Source organism: Sinocyclocheilus anshuiensis, unplaced genomic scaffold (genome assembly GCF_001515605.1).
Source record: "Sinocyclocheilus anshuiensis isolate Anshui unplaced genomic scaffold, SAMN03320099.WGS_v1.1 scaffold1783, whole genome shotgun sequence".
NCBI classification, from domain to species: Eukaryota; Metazoa; Chordata; class Actinopteri; order Cypriniformes; family Cyprinidae; genus Sinocyclocheilus; species Sinocyclocheilus anshuiensis.
In genome coordinates this window covers 58301-81518 of record NW_015551111.1, presented here as the reverse complement: position 1 = coordinate 81518, position 23218 = coordinate 58301, and the positions used below count along the sequence as shown (strand labels likewise).

At 35.5% G+C, this 23218-nt stretch overlaps 1 protein-coding gene across 1 annotated transcript in view; it reads right to left on the bottom strand.

The window, feature by feature from the left end:
- The window catches only part of LOC107662960 (glutamate receptor 2), a 28974-nt gene extending 5957 nt beyond the window's left edge, over nt 1-23017 (bottom strand). The window contains exons 1-11 of the mRNA XM_016453096.1: nt 22805-23017; nt 22571-22711; nt 8035-8274; nt 3289-3485; nt 1982-2035; nt 1728-1886; nt 1051-1218; nt 716-820; nt 506-613; nt 193-399; nt 1-79 (exon numbers count right to left, since the gene is read on the bottom strand). The exon at nt 1-79 is cut by the window's left edge and continues 289 nt beyond it. Coding sequence (XP_016308582.1) covers nt 1-79; nt 193-399; nt 506-613; nt 716-820; nt 1051-1218; nt 1728-1886; nt 1982-2035; nt 3289-3485; nt 8035-8274; nt 22571-22711; nt 22805-22889 — 1543 coding nt within the window. The 5' untranslated portion in view covers nt 22890-23017. The remainder of the gene's footprint in view (nt 80-192; nt 400-505; nt 614-715; nt 821-1050; nt 1219-1727; nt 1887-1981; nt 2036-3288; nt 3486-8034; nt 8275-22570; nt 22712-22804) is intronic.
- Nucleotides 23018-23218: the final 201 nt, after the last annotated feature.

Here is a 23218-nt window from a genome sequence, read left to right as displayed (position 1 = left end):
TCATGAATGGCTTTGAGAAGTCAATGACTTCTTCTCTGACTAAAGTGATAGTCAGTGGAGCCACTGCTATGTCTCCTTTCTAAAATCAAAGAGATTTAATGTTTATTGATCATAGGAAATGTTGATGTTAATAGTTCAGACTACTTTTCAGACCGACAGAAACTACTTATCAATTATGCCCAACTTTCTTACCCCATAAACCAACTCTCCAACCATTCCATTCCAGATCTTCGTCTCTGCATCTCTGGCTCCATATTTGCCATCTCCAACTATTTTCAGCTGATATTTAAATCCACAGTGTTTTGCTATTTCAGCTGCCAAGTCCACACAGTACCCCTCATATCTTTCATTATCCACAAAAAGGTCAGCATTCTTCTTTAGCATTACATACGGTGCTTCCTGAAAAAGACAGCAGGGAACACATTGTCAAAGAAGTGTGCTTTACTACAGAGCACATATTTCAATGCTACAGCATTTAGTATGGACAACCACAACTGATACCTACTAGAATAGTGGTGACGATCACAGTCTTGTTTTCCAACCCCATTGTATCATTTGGGAAGAGATCAGACTTTGTCACAACCATTTTATCAACTTCATTCCAATAGCCAATCTGAAAAAAGAGAGGCATTTGAGAGTAACCTGTAACACTTATAACGTGAAGTAATAAATTATGCATTCCTTTCTATACACTTTTCTTAGAACAAAGCCTTACCTTAACTGGTCCATTGCTTTTCAGTTCCATGACATTGACAGTGTAATTTACCCTCTTTCCATACTGGTCAAACTGAATGTTACCAGTGAGACCATCAACTCTCACCTGCATAAAAAGTATATGACAAGCGCGGAAAATCATTTATGAGGAAGTGTTTCTTTTCTTTTTCAAAGAAAGGTCAAATATCTGTGACCTCCAAAAGTGACAATCTGGGATTCAGAATCTTATTTAAACAAATATTTTATTTTACAAACACTTTAACGACCCAATTTAAACAATAAAATTCTATAAATTTGGTTGTACTCATGGGGCAGGTTGGCACAATGACTTGTCACCTGTTTTAGGGCACGCTCTATCTCCACCCCTTGTGCCCATGGTACAGCAGGATTGGCCAGACAGTCTCCAGTGTTAGCTCTACGGGAGATGTCAATTCGCTGTTTGTGCAGGTAACGAAAGGCCTCAGTCATCACCTGAACTGCGTCATACGTCAGTGCTGAAGTGTACTGGATACAGAGAGAGAGATAGTGAGGAATTAGTTAAAAGGGTTGGAGAAGAAAATCTGAAAAATAGTTGATATAGTATTTTAGGTGATATAGTATTTCTAGATTGAATGTGTGTTCCAGGATTATCGTCACCAATTCATAAAAACTATATTAGATCATAATATAAACATTAAATACACATATAGGGAAGCCATGTTCACATTTATTTGATAAAGCTGTCTCTGGAAAGAATAACAACAGTTATATGAATGAAACACTTGATTTCAGTCCCAGGAAATTAAGCACCTACTTAGTCTTCGTAAATTGGCGAGAAGACAGATGAGACTACATTTTATCTGGAGTAGAAAATGACTAACAAGCTTGTCCTGCAAATGGCCTGAACTATACAGACATTTAAATGAAGAGGTTTTATGTTCATGTAGCAATTACCTGAACATCTCTTTTAATCATATTTAGTGAAGCTGTCTGAAACAGTAAAAGGGACAGTCACACACACACACAGATCTCACCCGTATCTTGCTGTCTGCTCCAGGATATTCTTTTTCCTCCAGGGCTTCCCAGCGCTGGTCAAATTTAGATACCAGGGGGTCATCGAAATCCACAATCTGAAAGCCTGACACATTGGCTCCACCGTATTGGATTTTTGAAAGATCTCCATCCACAAAACCCTGAAAACATGACATGATTTTCTCAGCATTTTTGCTTGTTACATTTTCAAACAGTCATGTTTTTCTTTGGTAGTGTTACATTTGAGATAATTTACCAGGTTTGCTATGATGTAGTGATATCCTTTCACATGCCTGCCAATAGTTATGACCTGCAAAGAGAATAATGAAGCTCATCAAATCAATGAAATAAAAATAAATGAAATAAAACTACACTTCATAAATGTATTTTAGATAATGACAAGAGAATGTGTACTGCTCCACAATGCCAGCCAGAGAGATGGACTGAAATAAAAGCAGCTTGAGAGGTTTGTGTGCTGACAGCAAGGTACTTGTGATGTGCATGTGCAAGTGTGTGTAGATAAAGCTATATTATTGAGTCCAGATCAGTTGAATTGATTGTGGCGGTTGGTTAAACACACTTATGCAGGCCTTAAATACAAATCAATAGCTATTCCCTTAGGGTGCAGCGAGTGTGATTGTAAATCCCATCTCATGAGGACTTTTCTGCCCACTAATGGCATCTGTTTGTGCCGGCTAATTAATGATTCATAGTTATGGTGCTCTTAAAATGTACTTAGTTGCTTTCATTATTATTTTTATAAGTATTATGTAGACTTGTGATTGAAGACAAAAATTACTTTTTGAATGTCACTTTCTTATTTTTTTACATTACTGTTTAAAAGTTTGGGGTCTATAAGTCTCTTATGCTCACCAATGGTGCATTTATTTAATAAAAAATATTAAATTATAAATAAAATACTTTCAATATTGGGAAATGTTTTTACAATTTAAAATGACTGCTGTCTATTTTAATACATTTTAACATGTAATTTATTATGTGATGAAATGCTTAATTTTCAGCAGCCATTACTCCAGTCTTCAGTGTCACATGATTCTTCAAAAATCATTCTAATATGCTGATTTTAAACATTTCTGATTATTATCAGTGTTGAAAACAGTTGTGCTGCTTAATGTATTTCTTTTTCTCAGTAATCTTTGATGATTAGAAAGTTCAAAAGAACAACATTTATTTGGAATATAATTTTTTTGTAACATTATATATGCATTTACATTAACATTATATATGTCGCTTTTGATCAATTTATTTAAAATCGATTATTGGTTAATGAAAGGAAACCAAGTTAAAGAAAAAAAAACATCTTGCTGACCCCAACTATTAAATGCTGAAGTATTTGTTTTGCTTTGATTTGCTTGTTTGCATGCAATGTCTGCATTATTTCAGCACCCATACAAATGACAACAACCTAAATACATATGCAGCTAAACCAGCACATATTAGGAGCATGTTTTTTAGCTGAAATACTGCAGGCTAAGGTGACAATGTCATAATGTTGATTACATCAGAATTATTAAGTGTTTATGCATACGTTGATATGTATACCTGTTCCATGATATCTTTAACTTTGTCCTGCTCACAGTCAAGGATGATTCTCCGCTCCTTCTTGTTTTCTAGGTCCTGAAAGAGTGAGCGATATGCTTCATCCTTTCTCTCATCCTTCATGTTGCCCACGTTGATGGCGGTCACCTGCCATTTCTTCTCTGCTGCTGTGTCCAGCACAACTTGGAGTGTGGTAAGTCCTGATTATGATGAAGAGGAACAGATTAGGTTTTTGGAAGATGCTAGGAATCTATCAAAGCTACAAAGGTCAAATTAGGCTGATTAAAAAGAGTTTTAATAAAGGTACCTCTGCAACGAAATATGCAACATTTCAGATGCTTCACTTTTGGATTGTTTGAGCTAGGCAAGTCATGATATGTTATTTTTCTTATGTAATTGTTTCCATTTCTTTGCATGATTCACACCATTTTGAAGTACTGGTTGCCAGTTACGTCCTTAATAATACTCCATGGAGGATTTGATACAGATAATAAGGCTCTAAAATTGGCATTTTCATTTCTGTCAGTCACAGGGGAGGTAAACAACTAAGCGTGACGGCATAACAGCTACAGCACTTGTTTATAAATAGTCAATGTGAGTGAGTGTTTGTATTCTAGATATGTGTATTTGATTTTTAAGAATATGAAACCAGTGTATTGTGTTTCAACCAAGTACATTAATTGTGGGTAAAATCTCTGGGAGTGCGAGGCACAGTGGGCTCCCGTGTTTAACCTTTGTTAAATGTGCGGCTTAGAGACATGAGGATCAAGGCTTACAGCTACTCTTGGAGATAAGTGATTAAAAACTTGTTAGTGAAGGCTATTAATGCTAACAAATGAGATGATAGCATTCACTCCAACACACTCCAAAATCACTTCTGAATCTAGAAAATCCTGATGTGGGTCACTTAAAACCTAAGGAGCAAACGAGATGATAGCACTTCTGCTCATTATTCTTCCAGGACACTCCAAAATCACTTCTGAATCTAGGAATGCCTGATGGGTGATATAGAAGCTGAAGATTTAACCATTTAAATGCAGGGAAATCCAGACTCAAAAGGAATTTATTTAATTTGCTATCAATTTCATTAGAAATGTAAAAACGATTTAACCTTGTAACACTTACTTGGGAAAAATGAAAACAACAACAACAAACAAAATAACAACAACAGCAACAATAATAATGCATTTGACATCTAAACTACCATTCAAAAGTGTGGGTCTGTAATATTTTTATGCTTTTGAAATAAGTCTCTTATGCTAAACAGGGTTGCATTTATTTCATCAAAAATACTGTAACAAACTTAATATTGTTAAATATTGTTACAATTTAAAATAACTGTTTTCTTTTTAAAATATTAAAAAATTTAATTTATTCCTGTCATGCCAAAGCTGAATTTACATTACTCCAGTTTTCAGTGTCACATGATCCACAAAAAATCAATCTAATATGCTATGAATAGAAAGTTAAGCATTTATTTAATTTTTTTTTAGTAACATTATACCTGTACTGTCAGCAATTTTGTGCATCGTTACTCATTAAATAAATAAATAAAAATCTTACTGAGTGCAAACTTTTAAACAGTAGTGTATTTGTAGCATGTATTATGTTATTCTAAATCAGTGCTCCATAATCTTGTTACATAAGCATGAATGAAACCTTAGTGAATAATGGTTGTGGTTCAATATCTGTCTATTGGTTTCCCAGTATGGGGTCTCCCTCATTGAACTGTGATGTCAGCTGTATTACATAATCTCATTGTCTCTCTATAAGCACTACACAGCTTGATCTTTGTAGATCGTCAGAGGTGTAAGGCTGATTTAATTAGCCATCCCAATTATACAGAGGTTATGGATGAGTCTCACAGTGAGGGAGAATTATTCTTTGTGCACAGTCAATCTTTTATTGATTATATAAGACACTTTAAAACAAAGCAAACCAATAACAGAAGATAAAGTCAAAGTAAACAAGGAGCAGTGACTGTCTTTAATATCCTTCAAGCTCAAACAAAAAAAGAAATGCACAATCCAGACAAAGTTTACATTTAATGACCTGCTGAAACAGGGATTCTGGTGCTCTAGCATGTATTCCAGTTGTAAGCATATTTCTCTGTTGTTATTTTTTTTGTCATGCACCTGTCCCTGATGACAACACATCACCTAACAAGCACGAGAGAGCATTTGTGAGGCTGTATGTGTGTGTCAGTGTTGCTCTGGGTCCCTTGTCTCATGCACTTCAGGACCACGGACAGCGACACGTCAAATCCACATGGGCAGCAGGCAGGGTGAAGAAATGACCCTCAGCTACAGTCACTTCACTGCTCATCAGTATCCAGTTCAAAAGCGATGCTGGCATTTCCGTCAGGTGAGTGATGAAGAAAGTATCTAAAGAGATCAACTGTCATGCAGAAAGCAACCAACATGCTGTAAGAATCCATCATGTCTCCACATCGACACCACTAAGCAAAACTCTAAACTGGAACCTTCACATAATTTATATAAGCACAACAACTACAACCCTGGCCACCAGTCACTTCAGTTCCACACTCTGTGGTTTAAAAATAAAAGCCTTTCTCGGACTATAAATTATGCATTTGTTTCCTGCTAAAGTGCTCAATATCAGGTTTGAATAAACTCTTTAATAACCCATCAGCCATTTCTTTACTAAAACATGCACAAGAGATTTAATGCAGCAACAAGTGTGTATGCCTCTATCTGTGACTTTCTATCTGTGGTTATCCAGGCTAAAGAAATGCAGTAGTATGTGATGGACTTATGAAAGTTCAAGTTTGATTTGATAGTTTGTTTATTTGTTTGTTTGTTTTTTAATAAAGAAGTAATTTTATTACTTTTATTCAGCAAGGACTCATTAAATCGATCAAAAGTTAGAGTAAAGACATTTATTAAGATTTCTATTTCAAATGAATGCTGTTATTTCTTAGAAAAAAAAATGAAATCCTGAAAATCCACAAAAATATTAAGCAGCACAATTGTTTTCAACATTGATGATAATAATAATAAATGTTTCTTGATCACCAAATCAGCATATTTGAATATTTTCTGAAGAATCATGTGACACAAAAGACTGGAGTAATGACTGCTGAAAATTCAGCTTTGTATAATAGAAATAAATTACATTTTCAAAATAAATAAAAATAAAACTGAAAATGCAGTAGTTATTTTAAATTGTAATAATATTTGACAATATTACTCTTATTGTTGTATTTTTAATCAAATAAATACAGCATTGGTTAGCATAAGAAACATCTTTCAAAAACAACAACAAAAATCTTAAGACTCTAAATTTTTGAGTGGTACTGTATATTGCTATACATAAGTGCATATAAGCTAATGACACTGTTGTCTGCATTGCATAAAAGCGCTTTAGAAATAAGTGATTTGAATTGACTTTAAACTCTGTAAATTATGTTCTATGTTCTCTTCTTCTTCTCCCTGTATTTCACATGTCACAGCATGTTAAACCATCTGAAAATATATATTATCCTATAAGATGCAACACATATCCTATTATGTACCCTCAATCTTCTGCGTTATTTTCACAAATGGAGGACTGAAGGAATATTGGATGTGGCATTAAGTTTGCATTTATGTCCAAATCTCACCAGTGGAATGCATCATGACCACAGGCGCTGTGCTGCTGCTCTCACACAGTAACACTGACACATTAATAACACACAGAGCACAGTGGTTGCCATGGGAATGCAGCGTCGATAGACCTAATTAGTATGACAAGTGATGTAAACGTGTGAGTCAAGGTGCATATTTCATCCCACATACACCACCACATGAGTATGAAATAAATCATGCAGATTCAGCCCGCAACAAAAGCAAACAGTCACAAAGGCATACATGCAAATGCACACACAAAAAGGTTTTTTTTTGTGAACACAGGGTTATGTATGCGTTATTAATATTCATAAATGATAAATGACACAATGTGTGCATACCGATCTTCATCACAGGAAAGTTAAAAGTAGCAACCTCACAGTTAATAAAACATCACCATTACAGACATTTGACATCACAGTCCTTAGAGACTCACGTCAGCTATTCTCATTTGTGCCACACAGCTCTCAACCTCCACAACCATCAAATAAAGTGAGAATCGGCGGATGACTTAGAGGAAAATGAGTGAGACAGAAAGGGAGAATGGAAAAATGGAGAGTGAGAGAGACAGACAAGCTTGAGACAAATAGAAAACTGAGAAACAAAGGCCAACAAACACAAAATGAACCTTTAATAATGCCCACAGGATCCTGCTCACTCCAGCTCAAGGTGCAAAATAAACCTGTGTTTTATTGTAGATATGCCTTTTGACAGGCTAATAGCCATAAAAAATGAATATTCTGAATACAACAGCCATAATCCCATCTGCACCATCAAATATTGTCAATTGCTTTTATATAGCATCATACTACTGTATGAGTTATAATACTGTCCCAGGCCCTGTGCCTTTTAACGACGCCCCATGCTGAATCATCCCTATGTACCACCTTTAAATACACATAAGTGATGAGGCACTTTACTCATATTTATTTTAAAATGCTAAAGAAATGCCTTCATCAAAAAGTGATCATTTGGGCTAAACAACAATCCAGCTGATGTGCCTGAAAGCCACCCCACTGGCAAACCACAAATTGAATCCTATTTAAAAGTAAATCTGTCATTTCTCCTCAGCCCACACACGTCACGTTCATATGGTGTTGAATAATGCAGTGCAGTGCCTTACCTCGGTCACTGTCGTACAGGTAGGCAAACTTGTTCCATTTGTAGTACTCAATGAGACTCAGGAGAGGTCCTTTGATGTCTGGTCGCATCTGAATGATAAACTGCTGATTTCCATCCAAGGGAAAGCTTGGTGTGATGAAAGAGACGTGAAGTGTCCCGCAGAACGACGTAATTGTGTTCACTGACTTTTTGTCATAAAATCCAAAAATAGCATAAACTCCTCTTGAGAACTGAGAACAGACTGAAAAAAGGAGAATCAATTAGAATCTGATAGAAAAGTAACACATTATGAGAGTCTTGCACGAACTGTAGAAGTTCATTTATAAAAATTCGTCCCTTTTTCTTCAAGATTTCTGGAAAAAGTAATTACAAAGTGATGCTCATCGAGTGAAGTGTTTTCAAGAATTATGTGAAATTAGATTAGGAAAAAAACTACATAGAGTTAGCACAAGAGTTAGCATCAATCTTTCATTAACAACAATGCGGTTCATTATTACATTATTGTTTGATCTCAAAATAATACTTGTGAAAAAAATGAAAACATGGCATAAACAAAAATGCAATGTTAAACAGTAAAATAAAATAAATTAAAATAAACATTCAGCTATATGACTCCATACATGAAATTATACATTTTTAAATTGCACTATTATATTGTTATATTATTTTAATTACCAAAAACGTGAAAAAGTCACTAGACATGTCTTTTTAATCATAAAGATTTAGATACATATCGAAAAGACAATGCAGATAAATATAATCTTTTGATCCACTATTTTTTTCAATGTTGACTAATGGGATGATGAAATTAATTCTACTTTGGAAGACTGTAAACGTCTTTGTTCCTAAATAATGTGAAGTCAGCAGAAGTAAAAGATGAAGATTATAACCCATAATCAAATTTATTGATGAAAGACGCATCCCAATCAGTGTAATCAACTCAAGGCCTTTTAGTTATGAAGACTTGCTGACCAAATTATGACTTTATGATTGATCAGAGTTAAATTAGTGAATTAAAATCCCATAAAAAATAGAGGGTGGTAATAACATTTTTTTTTAAATCACTGCCATCTTGGTCCTGTTGTCTGGTAATAGCCTCAGGAGTACATAAGCAAGAGCAACAGTATTACTAATAAGGGATGTTTGCTGGCACCTAATGAGTCATTGTGTCACTCATGCTGTGCATCCTCATAAATCACACCAAGACAAACATAGGTGCAAAAGACTGTAAGTACAGTGTGTCCTCATGTTCCTGAGGTGGTACAACATACTGTAACTGGGCCACCTCTATATCAATGACCATCTGGCTCTGAGCCTCTGGAATTTTTTCTTCCATCCACGACAACAGCTCTATTTTCGTTACCACCCCCAACCCGGACTGTCACTATTTCCCAAGACACCTTTCAGCCTGTCACCTCCACGTATACATTTCATACGATGGAAGCTTCTCCATGGCATTTTACAGATCATAAAGCAAAAGTATGCAGCTGCTCTTAGACCTGTCCTTAATGAGTATGTTGCCCAGCACTAGTAGTCAAATAAACTAGGTCAAGCAGCATAGTTTAAACCATTTATAAACATTAAACATCTCGAACCAGTTTCAACATTTGCATTGATCTAGCACTCAGATTGGCAAGAAGAGGTCAGGTCATTTGATGGGTCAGGGCAGGTCATCTGGTAAATAGTTGATGAATCAACAAATTCTGGCATTTTACATTAGGTTGCTATCTTGGCCAATGTGCCAATGCTGATACAAGCATACACAGCAAACTTTTATAAATATTCAATGCCAATGTCATCCACAAGACATGCTTTTAATATACCCATATATATACCACATGAACTCCATGAATATATATATATATTTTTAAATTACCAGCTGTATTACAACAAAATAGGTAAAAAAGGATGTCAAGTACAGATAAAAATGCATTTTATACCAGCTGTATTACAACAAAATAGGTAAAAAAAAAAAAGGATGTCAAGTACAGATAAAAGTGCATTTTAAACCAGCTGTATTACAACAAAATAGGTAAAAAGGGATGTCAAGTACAGATAAAAATGCATTTTCAAATTGCCTTTCCTCAGGCTATTACTGTATAAAAATAATGGGACTGTTTTTTTATATTGCTCCAATTATTGCTTGCAGTCGACTTCAGTACATTGAGTGATTCTTCGATTAGGGGAACTGTTCTGTTCCCTAGTATGAATTGAAAGAAAAATGAAAATATTCTAGTTTTAAAGGGCAGATTATAATAGCCTCAAAATTGTGTCTCTTAATTACTATTTCCTCTATAACAAATTTATAAAAAGCATTAAAACCAGAGAAGTCCAACCTTGCACTTTTTCCTAAGAATTTACTAAATTATACAGGTATTTTCAGTGCATTTGCAGTACTGTATGTTTACAATTTTTTATAACAAAGTATCACTGTCCCCAATTTTGCTGTCTTGAGCAAAACACTAAAAATCCTAGAGAACAAATGTAAAAATAAAATATATATTTTACATTTAATATACATACAGTATAATAATATAAAATACATATTAAACGAGAAGTATCTTTACTTTAAGTAGTATCTTTAGCAGGGCAGTGGAGTAGATAGCAGACATCTGTAATTAATTAAAATATTTACTTAAAATATTAATTTTAATAATTAATTAAAAGATTTTAAACAACTGCAGTTGTTTAGGCATCAGTGCCAAAGTGTTCCATATAATAATTTTAATTTAAAAAACAACTGATTTCTTTTTTATTATTATTATCTTAAAAAAAAAAAGTGAAATGGAGAGATGGCTATTTTTAGTGTTCATAGTGCCTCTATAATTAAAGAATCCCCTATGCAACCCATATCTCAGTACGTGTGCTATGTAATGAACACAAACTTGAGACTTAAATGTTTGTATGGGCCAGTCAGTCAAGTGTGAAAGAACAGTAGATGTACGTCTTATTAAAGTCTTTTAATCAAGAGCAAGACCGCCACCATTTACAGAGAGCGAATGAGACTCGAGAAGCCATTAATGACACTGTCACATACGACTGCTTTTCAATGGCATAGAGTCATTAGCATACAGAAACAACTCTAACAAGTGGAGTGTGTGGATAAATTACTTCATGCTGTTAATAGCTGCTTATTTATTTTATTTCTTGTCATTATTACTTTTGCTTTTAATCAAAGAAACACAATAAAGACTGATCTCTCTTAAAGGATATATCTATATACGTTCAGTCTTTAATCTTTGCTTCTCTTGAGTGCAATTCAAATCTCTAGAGTAAAAGACAATGAGTTAACGAAAAATACCATGTAAAAGAACATAGATTGCATGGTTTGGATGGAAATTATTTTAATTTAATTCTGCCAAGGAATAAGTATTAAGTCGCAATTTTCTGTACCAGGTCTAAAGGAACCGTTTGTTCACCCTGTTTGTTCCAAACTCATACTCAGATAATTCATAGTGTCCAGCGTCGGGTTGCACCAAAAATTCAGAGGTTCATAAACTGGACTGTAAAATGGGGTCGGAACAACATGAAGGTGAACAAGTAATGACAACATTTTAAAATTTTTGTAGTTTAGCCTTGGTCACATAAATTAGTGTGTCTTCTATGAAGATTACGACGGTCCAAACTCTAGATAAAGCTCTGTATGGGCTCACTGGGCCTGATCATAGTGCTGATATTAAATGTGTCCTGGTGTAATGAAAGCAAGGTAACCTTCAGAGAGACACAGTGAGATGAGAAAGCGAGAGAGCAGAACGCCTGTAGTGGTATATTTAGCTGTCCTCATTAGTTGGCCTTATTTTCTTGCATCTGACACATTCTGTTCTATAGGGCTTCCATTTCCTGGATCTGCGATCAAGTCTGCTTTCAAAATGTGTTTCTTGATGGACTTGTAAGCTGGCTGTTCTATAGGGCTTCCATTTCCTGGATCTGCGATCAAGTCTGCTTTCAAAATGTGTTTCTTGATGGACTTGTAAGCTGGTACAATGGTAAAGTACATTTTAGTATACATTATATTATTGAATGCACTATTTACACATCATTTTCACTCACCTTTGATTAAATAATTATATTAACTAAAGTGAAAATTGGCACAATATTGTGGAATATAAAACATAAGCACAAATCACATACTACTTTATAAGACCTCATTATCATTTCTAATTTGTTGTTTGTACTCATTTTCTCATTTGTTTGTTTATACTGACTGAAAGTGTGCACAGTAAGTCTGATTAAATGTTGATTTGTTTGCATAATAACTTCTAGTGTTCCTCCTCCTCTCATGTGTTCGACATAGCAATGTATTGCATATTGCACCTTATCTCTGTTTGCCAAAATATTTGATAGGGTTTGTGCTGTTAGCAAACAGAATTGTGGTTCCCTTTTCACGGTTGGCAGTACATTACTCAGTCACTTTTCACAGTATGATGTGCTAAGGATGTGAATGCTGAAATGGCTGGTTTTGGTCAGGTTTAATAGGCTCTGGCTGTTATGGTCTGGTATTGTGTGTGTGTGTGTGTGTTTAAAGTCCGCATGGGTCTCTGTGTATAAAAGCAAGTTTATGTGAGCAGACATGTCTGAGCAGACACATTCCTGCCTTTGGTTTAAGAGGAGCATTGTGGAGTGGATGTGGTTCTCACAGTCTCTTCCTGCAGCTGCTCCATGGAAACACAGAGAGCCTCAGTCCCTTGCAACCCTCTTGTTTACAGAGAGCGGATAGAAGCATGCTAAAAAGATAAAGGTGGGGAGGTAAACCAGACAAAAGCCTGACCTTCGAGACCTGACCTAAAAACCTGATTTTAAACACGTGGGGCAAAAGTTCACATGAAACACATTTCAACACATAATCATGCCATCTGGAAATGGAGAGTGATTTTCTGATTCAAAACACAATGTTTTCTATGAAATTAACAAATGATTTTAATGTGATCCCAATTATCTCCATAAAAAAATATTAGGGGAAAAAAAGATTATAATCAGATTATATTATAATCTGACACAGCAATACTGGCTCAACCAATAGTGTTTGTTTGGGGCGGGGCTACCTGTGTGATCAGCCAATGGCAGACAGAGGGAGTGTTTCAGAAACCTGACTGAAAATGGTCTTCACTCTCATTTTTTCCCCCACTTCCATTTGGTGACAACCAGTGGTGTAAAAATTACACAAATCTACTTTAATAGTCTCTTTTTTAATCTCCTCGGGACAATTTGAAATAAGGAACATTTTTGTGAGAAAGAAATCAATATGCTTTTATTAAACTTGTAAAGTTTATAAAACATTGATGTAGAAGTACCACCTTTAGGCTGGAAAAAAATCTGTATTCTTAAATTAGATTACCTTCTTTATGAGAAAAAATAACTCTTCTGGATCAATGATCAGCAATATTACAGCAAAAACTACATTTAAATGTTGTAGTGGTTGATAACAGTCCAGATTTTATTCATTTGTTGAATGTGGAAATCAATTTTATTTTAGTATTACTTATATAGTATTATTGCATTTTATTCATATTTTTGTTTATTAATTTTTTTATACAATTTCATTAAACTTTATCTTTCATTTATTTTTTACTTCAGTTTCAGTTTTAGTCAGTTTAATACTTCAGGTTAAAATTATTTAATTTCGGTTAGTTGCCAAGACAACATTTCTAATTTTCGTTTAAGTTAAAATTTTTAATCTTCATTCATGTTTATTTTATTTCAGCTTTATTTCAATTAACAAAAACAATTTGTAATAGTTTTATTTTAGCAGATCTGAGTGCACAATCAGTGAATTCTGGCACAAATAAAAGCCTGAATGCAGAGCAGGTGCGTGTGACAAAAACAGGCAATGAGGAAATTCTGCAAATGGCTGGATGAAGAGAGTGCTGTGCACTGATGTGTCTCAGCATCTAATAAGGTTCTGTAAGTAGCTCAGAGTCGGAGTCCAGTATAATAAACACATGAGACTTGATGTTTGCTCATTATTGACGAGCTGTTACCATAGCAACAGCAAGCGAGAGGGAAAGCTGAATGTTTCAATGGCTGTGAAACAAACTTGAAGAATAGAGGGAATAGACTGATAAAACATGAATTGATTAAAATCATCATTTTGTTTTAACACACCTTGCAGTACACCAGTGGGAAAATAATTTTAATGCAAAGACTCAACTACTTTTTCAATTACCAGTGTATTACAAAAAATCACCCATGTTCAATAAGCAGTTAAATTTAATAGCAATAATTAGTAGAATAAATATTTCCTCCAATAAGTAATATAGGTCATTAGCCTAATTGGAGGTTGTTTGCAGTTGCCAAGCAACACATAGTATAATAGTGCTTTTATGCTAGTTTTAAATATGTCATCAATTACATCATGAGCTTAAAATAATGTAATTGTGTAGACTGAAAAACCTAAAGCACTTTGGGTGGAAGTTATTATAATGCAATCAGCATGAATACCAGCAAAGCTTTCAGACTTTCAAACACTGTTCTGAATTCACTTCTGAGAATTCCTGTTCAAACATGCACACTGTAACCACAAACTAAGAGCAACCACTCTGATTATCATACTTAATTTCAGTCATGAACACTTTAAATGGATTACAGCAGGGCGACAGCGATAGATGCAATTTCCATTATGTAAATGCAACCCTTTAAAGGAACCCAGCATCTCCATGGTGACCGTCGAATAGAGCGTGTATCTTTCCTCTGTGTATGCATATGAGTGTGTGTGTGTTGAAGTTGATTTCACACTCTGGCAGGACAAATCATATTCCACCCACACATGCAAACACACACACACATGTTCTAAAGGAGTTCTTCAGTGGCGAGTGTACAAGCTTAGGAACAGATAGATAAACCACAGGGTGTTAGAAAAGTCTTCCTATAAGGGGAAAGCTCATCACTATGGAAACAATGGCACAGTCTGGAGTGCTGGCTGTGAGGGATACTAGTTGGAAGTCCCTTCGTTTCCTGTGAAAAAGACCCAACAATGTCCATAAAATCTGCACATTTCAAGTTTTAGGATTATTATCTCAGCAATGATAGTGTTTGTCTGGAAAATGTTTTATTTCTTTGTTTACTAGGTCATTGAATGTGCTTTATGTAACCTAAGCTCAGGTGCCCTTAATGCAATTTTTTTTTTATTTTATTTTATTTTATTTTATTTTATTTTATTTTATTACTTTGCACATATATCTCCGTTCAAACTAGAACTGCACAGTTAATCATTAAAAAGAATGTGATCTTACTTCAAACACCCACACAGTCTTAAACAACATTGATTTAGGTACACTACTAATTTTTGGTCTGTAATATTTTTTTAATGTTTCTGAAAGGCATCTCTTATGCTCACAAAGGCTGCATTTATTTGATTAAAAATACCGTAAAAACAGCTAAACTGTGAAATATTATTAGGATTTAAAATTCTATTTTAATATATTTTAAATTATATTTATTCGTAATTGCTAATTTGCTGATTTGGTGCTCAAGAAGCATTTTTTATTATTATTATTAATGTTGCAAACAGTTGGGCTGTGCTTCCTTTGCTCCTGTTAACAAATGTTGGTTTTCACAAGACTCACCGGTGCATGCGCAACGCTGACCTCATACCTCATGCTCCCGGAAATGCTTATGTGTACAACTGTTGGCGCAAGCTACATTAAAGTGATTATTACGTTTTGAATATGGATATTTTTCTTACAAAAACGCATCGATTCGCTACAGGAGGCCTTTGTTCACCCCCCGGACCTGTGTAAGACACTTTTTTATATGGATGGGCGCTTTTTATTTCACTTCTTTTGGACTGAAGCACTGCAACACCCGCTGACTGCAATGATAGAGCTTGGAATAGCCAGGACAATTTTTAATATAACTCCGACTGGATTCATCTGAAAGAAGAAAGTCATATACACCTAGGATGCCTCGGGGGTGAGTAAAACACAGGCTAATTTTAATTTTTGGGTGAACTAACCCTTAAAAATTTCCATGGGATTCTTTGAAAAATAGAACGATCAGCACAGAACAGCATTTAAGTATTGTTTTTCTGTGGGTTATATGGTTACATCAGTAGGTGGTGACAAGTGGCAATTTATGAGTTAAATCGACTGAATAATTTATTCAGCCAGTTTGTTCAAAAACACTGATTTATTCTGGAACAAACAAGTTACTGCCTATTTACGTGAGTCACTGAATCATTTATTCAACCGATTTGTTACATTTTTTAAAAACAGACTGAAGCAAAAAAACAACAACATTTAATTCAGAACCTCTAGTAAATTGCATGTTATTTTATTTAGGAGCCTAACGTTCAGGTTTTGTAAATCACTGAAATAGCATTCAATGAGTTTGAACCATCTCTGGAGCACAGATTAAAAAAGAGGCCATATTGAGATGTTAACCAGTACTGACTCCCACTCATTTGTCATGATGAGATTATGTACTGGACTTACGCAGAAATATGACAAAGCTACGCTGCCTCACACAGCTCAGCCTTAAAAGCTCTTATTGGATGGCATACAATTACTGCTTCCCTCTGTATGAGAAGGCTAGAGAAAGTGGAAATCGAACTGTCAGATAATTTATGCAGGCATTTATGTTATGTAGCTGCAGCCAGGGAAAAAAGGGCTTTTAATAGATGGGGGTCATCCCTGAACGGGGAGGGGATGAAAGTGCGAGCTGCTGTATACTGCACTTCACTGAAGACGCCTTCCCAACACAGCTTCTTTCAATTGCCACAGGGAATTTTTCATCTTTCTTTCTTTCTTTCTTGCTTTCTTTCTTTCAAATTTGCTTTTCTGTAATTTCATGCATTGTCCAACTTGCTGATTTTTTTTTACAAACATTTAGCAAGTTTTTGGACAGTAAATAAAACCAAGTTACTCATCAGTTTCTTAGTGACTTCATTAGGAACTATAACATAATACATGGTTTAAGATGAATTATAACTGATCATTTGACCTTTGTTGATGTAAGCGATCTAAGTAATTCAAATCAAACCATCCTTTAAGGAAAAAAATCTGTCTCTTTTACCTTGGTGGAAAATATGAGGAAGGGTGGCCCTTATTGGGAGGCAATTTTTTTATTGGAAATGTTAACCTCTCACCCCCTCATTTGTTTCTCCACTAGAAGTATGTAATGCATGCACAATACCATCCAGATCATTTGTCATCTAGGGTATGCTCGAAGAACGTATCTTTTTATCAACAGGTACTTCAAGATCTGATTGGAAATATTAGCGAAGGTTTTGTTCACTGATAAACTTTTGACTGTTTCTGATATCAGATGACTCTCTATCCATTAGGCCACAACTGCCCTTTTGTTTCTCCACTAGATGTAGGGGCAGTTGTGGCCTAATGATTAGAGAATTGGACTTGTAACCTGAAGGTAATGGGTTCGAGTCTCCGTACCGGCAGGAAATGTAGGTGGAGGGAGTGAATGTACAGCACTCTCTTCCACCTTCAGTAACCACAACTGAGGTCCTTGCGCAAGGTACTGAACCCCCAGTTGCTCCCTGGGTGCTGCAGCAAATGACTACCTACTGCTCCGGGTGTGTGTTCACTACTCATTGCTGTGTGTGTACACTTGGATGGATTAAATGCAGAGCACAAATTCTGAGTATGTGTTACCACCATACTTGGCAACATGTCACGACAATTAACAAACAGCTTTTCAAACTTTCTAGCTAGGCTTTTTCAAGCCAACTTAAAGTTTGTCTACAAACTTTACTATCTAGTTATTCTTGATCTCCACCAGGACTTCTTAAATGAATATTCTGGTTCCTGGGCAAACAATGCAAATGCAAGAAAGAGGTGTTGCACTTTTCAAAGAGTACAACGGACTCCTCTCAAAGACCAAATGAGGAAGAACAAACACAGGACATTATGCAGATTGTCAGAGAGCACCGAAATCTGTTTCCAGGCTCCTCAAGATTACTGTGGTTGAAGGACTTGTCGGATCATCATAATATCTACAGATCAACAGATCTCAGTTTTGTTCAAAGTTCACTTTCTTCACCAGTACAGTAATTTCACTTTTTAATATTCTGCTTCTACGTGTGCAAGAACTTTGCGACTGAAGGACATGTCGGATTCTCATCACGATCTAGATCAGTTCGCAATTTTTCAAAGATCAGTTCTCAACAGCAGCGTTGTAATTCAGCTTTTTTTTTTTTTTAAGATTTCGTTTTTGGTGTTTGATGCCTTTCTTTCGATAGGACAGTAAGTGGACAGGAAGCAAAGTGGGAGAGAGAGAGAAGGACGGGATCGGGAAAGGTCCGTGAGCTGGGACTCGAACTCGGGACAGCTGAAGCGCAACGGCGCTACCTGTCAGTCTAACAACATTTTTCTGTGTTCTTAGTGGCTAATTCTAATTCACAGTTTACTAATGGTCTTGTATAATTATTAATTACGTGCTGTTATGGCCATTAAGACAGAATTTCAATTTTGTTAAGCACACCCCAAACGTAGTCCAATCTCAGCTAAATTTGGTTTGTTTCCATTTCTCATGAAGGGGAGTTTACTGGGCGGGTGAGAGCAGAAGATTTTAAAAGTCCAAAAATAAGGACCACCCTAATATGAGGTTTAGCTAAGCCAAAAGTTTATTTTTTTTCTCCAGAACTTCATGCGACAATACAAATGTCAAACATTCCTCACATCAAGCCACTAAAATGGAAATATGAGGAACAAAATCACGATGAGTCATACATACTGGTGCCATTTTACCCATATGTATGTCATAATGACAAAAAAGTATATATTTTTAGTAAATAATATGCTAAATACAGTTTCATGGTCAGTAAGAAATATTTATGACAAGTAAATGTCCTCATTTCTTGGCAATGGCAGGTGTGGCATAAAGTTTATTTTGGACTCTGCCTTCAAATCATTCACAGTTTCTAATGCTCTTTTTCTGTTCCGTGCCTTTTCTCAGCAGTGTAGCACTAAAGCCTTTCCCAGGCTGCTGTGTGACAGCTGGATCAGAGCGAGCACTCCTGACAACTCCACTGTGTCAGGTAGGAAAAACAGCAGGTCTTTTTAATTGAAAAGGGATCTAATCACCCAGTTAGCGGAGGATAGTCGAACAACTGTGTATGTACTGACGAGAGACAAGGATTTAAACACACGCAGCTATTGATCATGATCACGTAATTTATTTAGATAGACTTCACACACTCCCAAACCAGATTGAGGGATGTGCGAGTAGATATCAGCATAGATAGGGTCCTTACTGTATTTATGGATACTGATATTTCTAGGGGATTTATGTCTGTATGTTTCTTAGGTAGAGCGTTTATTGAAGCACAAATGCACTGACGCGAGTTCCAGCACTGGAAGTGCTTCCAAAACCAGGGACAAAACCACAGTGGATATCGATCAATGCTCCCGAATTAAATTTTGTCAGCTTACATGCAAATAAATGTCCTGAGAAACTGCTCAGAAAACAAAATTACTCATAACACACATAATTGATTTCACATTGATTAGTCTAAGTATTTTGATATCCAAAATGATCAATCAGAAAATATACTTTTTATTAAGATAAATATGTGAGACTAATACATAACACGCATTTACTAATATGTACAATATAGTGAGTTGAAGATGATTATGCTAGCGCTTTAGAAGATACACTTTTCATCCCATTAATTTGATAATTAATCTTTAAGAAATGCCAAGGAGCTGGAGACTCTTTAACCGTATTTATCTATAACTAATCTGTTTTATATTTTGTGTAATGTCAGCAAACATGCTCCAGATATGTCTTCCAGATAGATGGAAGGCCTAAGGAAAGCTGACCAGCACATCTGCTTTCTTGATTCAGATATATGCATATAAATATGACTCATAAATCCACTAAATTAGATTGTGAGGCCCCGTGCTAACACAAAGCTTTCATGTTTAAAAGCTGGGGTGTTTTATCATTCAGTCTAGCCTATTTGTAGTTTTGAATATTTTAGTTTGTTGAGAGAGGTGAGCAAGCAATCATGGTAAAATCAGAACCTGCTATATATAACATTATCGTTATAGATAGCTCTTAACCTACCATTAATCATGGCACCTTAACATAAAATATGTTACTTCAACACTTCTCGAGAACATATTACTCAGTGGATATCAATTTGAAGTTGGGAAATGACAAACAACCAAGCCGTATTTATACAATAGTACGAGTGCCATCAGTGCTTTTCAGGTTATCAGATATTGTGAGAGGGTTGATTCTCATCTGAAGATAAAAGCTGGTATAAACACAGCATCTTGCCAAAAGCTATATAGTTTCAAAGAAGAAGAGTCTTATTAGCTGCATCTCATACCAAGGTGCCACGTCTTGTTGTTTTCTCATTGGAAAAGCCTTTTAACACAAACCATTCGCTGTATCTGTTCTGGAGTTGTCATACTTCAGTAACAAGATCATTCTGACTCATGCCTAACCAACAACACAGAGGAAATGTCAGGTTTAGAGAGTAAATGTTTTCTGAACCAACAAGACCCGTGAAGTCTTTACCAGACACCAAAGACCTAGTCTGATCTGTATCGCATAATAGATCATAACATTCGCTGTGTTCTTCACATGCTTCATGTTAAATAAAACACATCATGACTGACATCCACGTAGGAAGTGTGTCCAAATGACACAGAATGTGGTCTAGCTTAAATACGGCTGATGGATACATTCTCCCAAGCTGCTTTCAAAAGGAGACACTAAACTGTATGGGAAAGATGGAAATGATAAAGCAGTGCATGTAAATGCATAGTGCCATCTAGGGGTTTTTATATATGAGAAATAAAGGGAATGACGCCTGAAAGACCAATTGTTAACACACAACACTCATCTTGGGAAATAAATATGGAAAATGAGAAATTTCGAGAGAGGTGAGTATTTAAGTAAGTTTAAATAGGAAATTATAGATTACATATGAAAGATTGACCCATGGGATGCGTACTTTACAAACAGGGAACACATCTGTAGGCTAGTTAAATGGCACTTAAACATTTTCCAGTGTTTCAATAAACATACATTGCAAATGAACTAGTGGATGATAAGTGCTACATTATGAAGGAATGAGTTTAAAAATGCATCTTTAATGAATAGGAAACTAAAACATTCGTGACCATCATAGTATAGAATGTTCTCATGTGGTTCTCATAAGGGGAAAAAAATGTTAACGGAACCTTTTAAAGAGAGTTTCTTCAACAAGAATCCTTTTTGAAATATTGCTTAGCAACAGCCCACTGAAAACTAAATGAAATCCTTGAATATAAGTGATCCACTTAATAAAGGCTTCATTTATTCATGATCATCTCATAAAGTTCTGTGCTGATTAAATCTAACGCAGTGATGGTCCAAAAAAAATAAAAAAATAAAAATAAAAAAATAAATAAAAGAGGTTTCTCATGCATTGGAAATTTCTTCTTCTTACACTTCTGACCATTTCTAGCTCAACAGGCTACCCACATTAACAACAGCAAATATGTTTATGCATGTGTTATCAACTGTATATGTTATCAGCTGTATGTTACCTAGCCTCATGATGCTGATAGACCACAAAAAATCCTACAAAATAAAATATTGTGCCACAGTTTTACATGTCTGGATGTTTAATAGCATACATTTTGTCAGCATTAATGACTACTGAAAGTAATTAAAATAACCACTTTTGCATCTCATTCAGTTGAAACTACTTTCCCAGTCAATTTGATTCAGCTTGACTCATATTTAACCGTTGCTTCTTGTCATTGTAGGCTTAGGCTACTTTGTTTCAATGAATTTTAATGAATATACTAATTAATAAAATGAATATTATTTATGTTGTATTACATATTGTTCATTCAATTATATCACTATTGTATGTGAATCACTCAATATGGGCCAAATTTGCACATCTGTCGGGACATTCCATTCTATTCCACTTATGCAAAACAATTACTTGAAGCACTACAGGTGTTTCAAAAAATGCTATGGGTGTTTTAGCAGAAAATTACATAATTTAAAGGCCTATTATCCCAGGTGGTCTTTAGCCCCATTGTACCCAAACATAGAAAATAGTGTGTGTGAGAGGCAAAAAATAAAAATAAATAATTAAATAAATATATAAAGCTGCACAAAATACTGAAAGGCCAAAGGTGAAAGGTCATAACTTGGTCAAAATCTTGATGAAATTAGACAATATAAATAAATAATGTTCTATTTTTTTTTATTATTATTAAAAAAAAAAAAGATATTCTTGATAATGTCAAAAATCTATGGTTCCTGTACCAAAAACGATAGTATTTATAGCATTTTCTTTACCGAAAACGGGGGAAATGACCCAAAGACAATAGAGTGGTTAAGCAGCTTCTGATGATGAGAGCTCGTTCTCATCTCCGTTACTGTGGAAACCAACTTCACATCCCACTATACGCTAATTCCTACCAATAACCACACTAAAACTTCAGCATTCAAACTATTCATTCCAACTGTCAAAATCTGCTTTTGTTAAAAAATGCATAAAAACGAACCTCAATATAAACTAATCGATGCAATCACGTGTATTTATTTTTTAAAAAGATGGCATAACTTACAGCAGTTAGTTACAGCGAAACTGTTTGCTACTTCCAGATTGTCAATGTGAGGCGTCAGTCTAAATTCAGCCGTTCCGAACTGAACCATTCCGATCCGAAACGCGCTGTACTCCTGATCAGCTCCCCTCGGAAACAAGCCCCCTGCACGACATACACAAAATATATGTTAAAATTATACCGTTCACATAATTTAAAACGTTAATTTAACAAAAATGACGTCCACACTAAACATACCAATTTGAACACTTGGAGACCCTCCAGTTGTCAACCCGCATAAAAGGGAAATGAGACAAATCGATACATTCTTAAACTGTTGCATCTCCACGACAGTGTGTGTTCACCCACTGTATGAAGGAAATATTTGTCGTTTATACAGTGGTGAATCAAATCCGTAACATGTTGAGGCGTTGCTGGAGAAAGAGCGCGGCTGCTGTCTGCATGTGGTTCCTCTATCGCAGACTCCTGCCTAAGTCCCGCTTCTGGAGGAATAATGCAGAACTCTCTCTCTCTCTCTCTCTCTCTCTCTCTCTCTCTCTCTCTCTAGTCGCGCGCCTTCCTATGAGTTCTTCACATACAGGAACACTGCACACATAGCCTACACGGTAACCGGTGACGAATAATAATGAGGCACGTAGGGGGCGCGGAGGT